The 4,133-nt window shown below is 53.3% G+C and overlaps 1 protein-coding gene across 1 annotated transcript; it reads right to left on the reverse strand.

Moving 5' to 3' along the window:
- Positions 403-1,257, reverse strand: LOC102182732 (myeloid-associated differentiation marker-like). Its single transcript, XM_018065856.1, has one exon. The coding sequence runs from the start codon at positions 1,255-1,257 to the stop codon at positions 403-405; it is 855 nt and encodes a 284-aa protein (XP_017921345.1).

Here is a 4,133-nt window from a genome sequence, read left to right on the forward strand (position 1 = left end):
GAGGACCTCCGGAGGCCCAAGGTGTGAACAGCTGCACAGAGGGCTGTGTGCTGTGGAGTCAGCACCTCAGGAGGCGGGAGGGGGCAGTGGGCAGAGGAGGAAGGAGTCTCAGATCCTGATGGATCAGAAGAAGGAAGATGGGGAGAAGTGGTCAGGACACAGGAGACGAGAAAACTAAGAATGACCCAAAAAGGGACAAAGAGTAGAAAATGTAGGAAAAAATGAGAAAGAGGCAAAACAGGGTGTGGGCAACCTCACAAAACAGGAAGGAGATGGAGGGAAGGAAACAGAAAGGAGAGTGAGATGAGTGGGACAGGACTTGAGGAGGGAGAGAGGGAGCCAGGGAGAAGACATCAGAGAATGTCAGAGCTCGGTAAAGAAACCTCCGGTGAGAAGAGGCAATCAGGAGCCTCCGGGCAGAGCCTCAGATTGGGAGGCCAAGATCACCAGGTCAACCACGTAAATCAGCAGGTTGACAGCTGTCAGCATGGCCACAGCCACTTGTTGGTCCCAGATGCACACGCTATACCCAGCACCGCAACTTGCATCTCTGGACCGCTGGGGATTCCCGCCAAACTGCTCGTTGAACTGATAGAGAGGCCAGAGGACAGCAGCAGTGGTGTAGAGGAGGGCGGCAAGCATGGTCTGCCCCAACACAAAATGAGAGGAGGGCAGACTCTCTTCACAGTCACACCGGTGCCGCAATAAGGATATGACCCCCAGGATGAAGCAGATGGAGTACACGGCCACACACCACACCAGGGCCGGCTTGTGCATGTACAGGGAGGTGTTGCTGATGAAGGCGAGGATGCCACAGGCCACAGTCATCTCTAGCTTTTTGAGCAGGCCAATAAAGGAGCAGAAGGGCTCACTAGTGTTGACACAGGTCCAGATTGCTTCCACGGCATAAGCCACTGAAGCAATACAGGAGAACACAGTGGCGGCGATAGCATGGTTCCGCTGGGTGCCATAGCTCAACATCTGAAGATGGATGATGGGGTACATGATGGAGGCTGAGAGGCAGACAAGGGCAGAGAAGCAGGTGTAGGTGATGAGAAACTTGTCCCAGGACAAAGAACATTCCTCCTGGAGTCCACATACCTCAACTAGGACGATAAAGTGGTTCACGGCAAAGCAGAAGCACCAGATGAACATGGACCAGTTACTTATGTCTGCATTCCAAGCACTCTTGCTGACCACCAGGGATAAGGCTGCACAGGTGGAGAGCAGCTGCAGCAGGCGGAAGAAGTAGCCCATGATGGTCACAGAGCCCAGGCCTGAGGACGATCACATGGTCATGTGGATCACTGACATCAGGATGGCTGTGGTCTTCGTGAAGGAGCTCAGGAGGTGGATTGAGTCAGACAGTAGAAAAAGTTCAGGTTTCAGTGTCAGCTGAGGCTCAGGATCTGCGAAGTTGGAACCAACAGCCCAGACACTTGGAGCACAGCTGCTCCAGAATGGTTCTCCCCACCCATCACCCTTGACCTTGTCACAAGACTTGTCTTATCCCAAAGCTCACAGCTGGATTGGGTCTGGCATCAAACCATGAACATTACTTATCTCTTTGAACTTTTTGCCATTGCTGTCAGAGACACAGGGTAGGATGGTCCTTATCTGTAATCCTAACCTTCAAAGCTGTGAAATATCCAAAAGAGTTTTAAAATTTTGTTTGGTAAGAACATTTGACCTGAATGAACATGAGACAAGTTATGATCTTTCTTTATTTCACTTAGTGTTAAACTTCAAAAGTCAGTTGCAGAAATGCTACTATGCTTGATCACAAGGTGCTTTCAGACCCCAGTGTGGTGTGATGGCATATACAGTAGATGCACCATGTCACCTGTCTGAAGCAGAAAAATTCTGAATTCTGGAGAAGATCTGACCCCCAAGTTATCAGAATAGGAATTGTACTGCTCGGGGTTTCCCTGGTGGCTCAGAGGTTAAAGCGTCTGCCTCCAATGCGGGAGACCCAGGTTCAGTGGGGTCAGGAAGATCCCCTGGAGAAGGAAATGGTAATCCACTCCAGCATTCTTGCCTGGAGAATCCCATGGATGGAGAAGCCTGGTAGGCTTCGGGGTCGCAAAGAGTCAGACACGACTGAGCGACTTCACTATACACTATTCACTATACCATTTGACAAAAGAGAAAATAAGGCTCAGGGAACCAAACGTCTACCGCGAGGTTCCATGGATAGGAGTGGGAACTCAGATAACAATGCCAAAGCTGTGGCTTTGTACAGCCCACATGTCAGCAGGGCCTGTGTGTGGGAGCCCAGGACTGAAGCTTGGGGCTCTGGGACTCAGAACACCCCTTCAGTGCCATGGCCTCCTTCCACAGCAACCTGAAGACACATGTGTCCCAGTCCCTCCTCCCTGCAGTCATCAATAGAAGCTGCCATCTGACGGGAAACAGCCCCACCCAGAGGAGGGCAGCTTCAGGGGTGAACAGGGAGGAGCCATGGGGTGAGAGCAAGGCCATGGGGATGAGATGACATGCAAAATAGGGTCTGCTGTGAATCCCTTCCACCAGTTTGACTCAAAGGTGAAGTGTGTTGGAGGAATCACAGAGTAAATTGGCTTAATGTTTGGCTCTTAAACTCCAAATCTGCCATCCAGCTGGGAGTCTGGAAAGATCTAAGAGTAGTCTTACCTGAGCAGGATTTTCCTGGCCTGGGAGACTGCTTGCAAGCTGTTAGCAGCTTCCAAGCTGGAAGAAGGGATTAGAAATGAACAAGGATGCTGTGATTGATGCTGATGGGGAGCCTTTCAGGGCATCCCAGGGAGGGGGTGGGGATGGACGGATGATTGGCCCCCTTTCAAGGGAAGGAGCTGAAACAGGAGGCCCCTGCAGGACCCCTGGGAGGTGACAGCTCTGAGAACGCAGCCGGGACTGGGGTGAGGGTAGGAGTGGCAGAGTAGAGATGACTGGGTGGGGGGGATCCCAGGGTCCCAGGGGCCCTGAGGCAGCCCAGTAGGGGTCTTCTGACCCAGAAGGGATGCAGGCATGGAGCCAACCTTCCCATGGAGGAGGGGCCTGGACTGGAACTGAGACAGGAGAGCAGGGGCCTGAAGGGGTTTCAGGGCTGTGACAGGGACACGTGGCCAGAGTGGCAGGGACTCTGGAGACCATGGAATTGCCCAGGTCACCTGCCAAAGGCAGTCCCGCCAGCCAGGGCTGCAGTCCTGCTCACACAGGGGCTCCTCCAGGGTCCAGTGTCGGGGGAGTTAGGCCCCTCCCAGCCCGCCCCCTCCTCAGGGACAGCTGCCCTGTTTCCAAGGGACTATTTGCTGAGAGGACCATAGGGTGGGAGTGCCAGCACCCTGAGCCCCAGCCAGCTTCCTGCCATCAGGGGCCTTGTCACCTTTGCTGATAATAAACCCTGGGACAAGCTGAGGCTGAAAGAGAAGCACAGAGCAAACCTGAGAACCTCCCTGGCCTCACAAAGCTCCTTGAGCCCCAATTGCCAGAGGAGCCCTGCAGCCTGCGGGCCTCCCTGTGGGCCATGAGAGAGGCTGGGGTGTCACTCTGACTGTTCCTGAATTTGTTCCCAATTTACTGTTAAAATGACCCTGCAATTCACACCTAAGGCTAAATAATAACTTTGGATCCATTTAACACCACAGAAGCAGAGCTTGGAGAAGGATAGGATGAGGTTCCTGCTGTGTGACCCTGGGTAAGACCTGTGCCCTTTCTGGGCCTCAGTTCCCCCACCTGGATAGCAGCAGCTTTACCTGAGTCTCCCAGCAGCCCCTCCTCCACTCTATCTGTGAGCCTGGACATGGTGTCCCTGTCAGAGCACAGCCTGGATGTGGCTGAGCCCAGCCTGCCCAGCAGCCAGGCATGTGGACTAGAAGATGGTGAGCTGGGAGGGACATGGCCGGGACAGAGGAATGAGGAGGAGGTGCCAGAAGGACAAAGAAGGAGGAGGGGAGGTGGACATCAGAGTTACAAGGAAGCTGTGGGGCCTGGAGGAGACACTTTAGAGCTGGATGATCCTGGGCAAGTTATTCATCAGAACTTCAGTTTCCTCATCTGTGCAATGGGCTTAATACCTGATTTGTGTCAATTAAATGAATAAAAGCATGTGAAAGGCTCCTCAGAGGGTCTGAAACAAAACACAGTCATGCCAG

Source organism: Capra hircus, chromosome 21 (assembly GCF_001704415.2).
Source record: "Capra hircus breed San Clemente chromosome 21, ASM170441v1, whole genome shotgun sequence".
NCBI classification, from domain to species: domain Eukaryota; kingdom Metazoa; phylum Chordata; class Mammalia; order Artiodactyla; family Bovidae; genus Capra; species Capra hircus.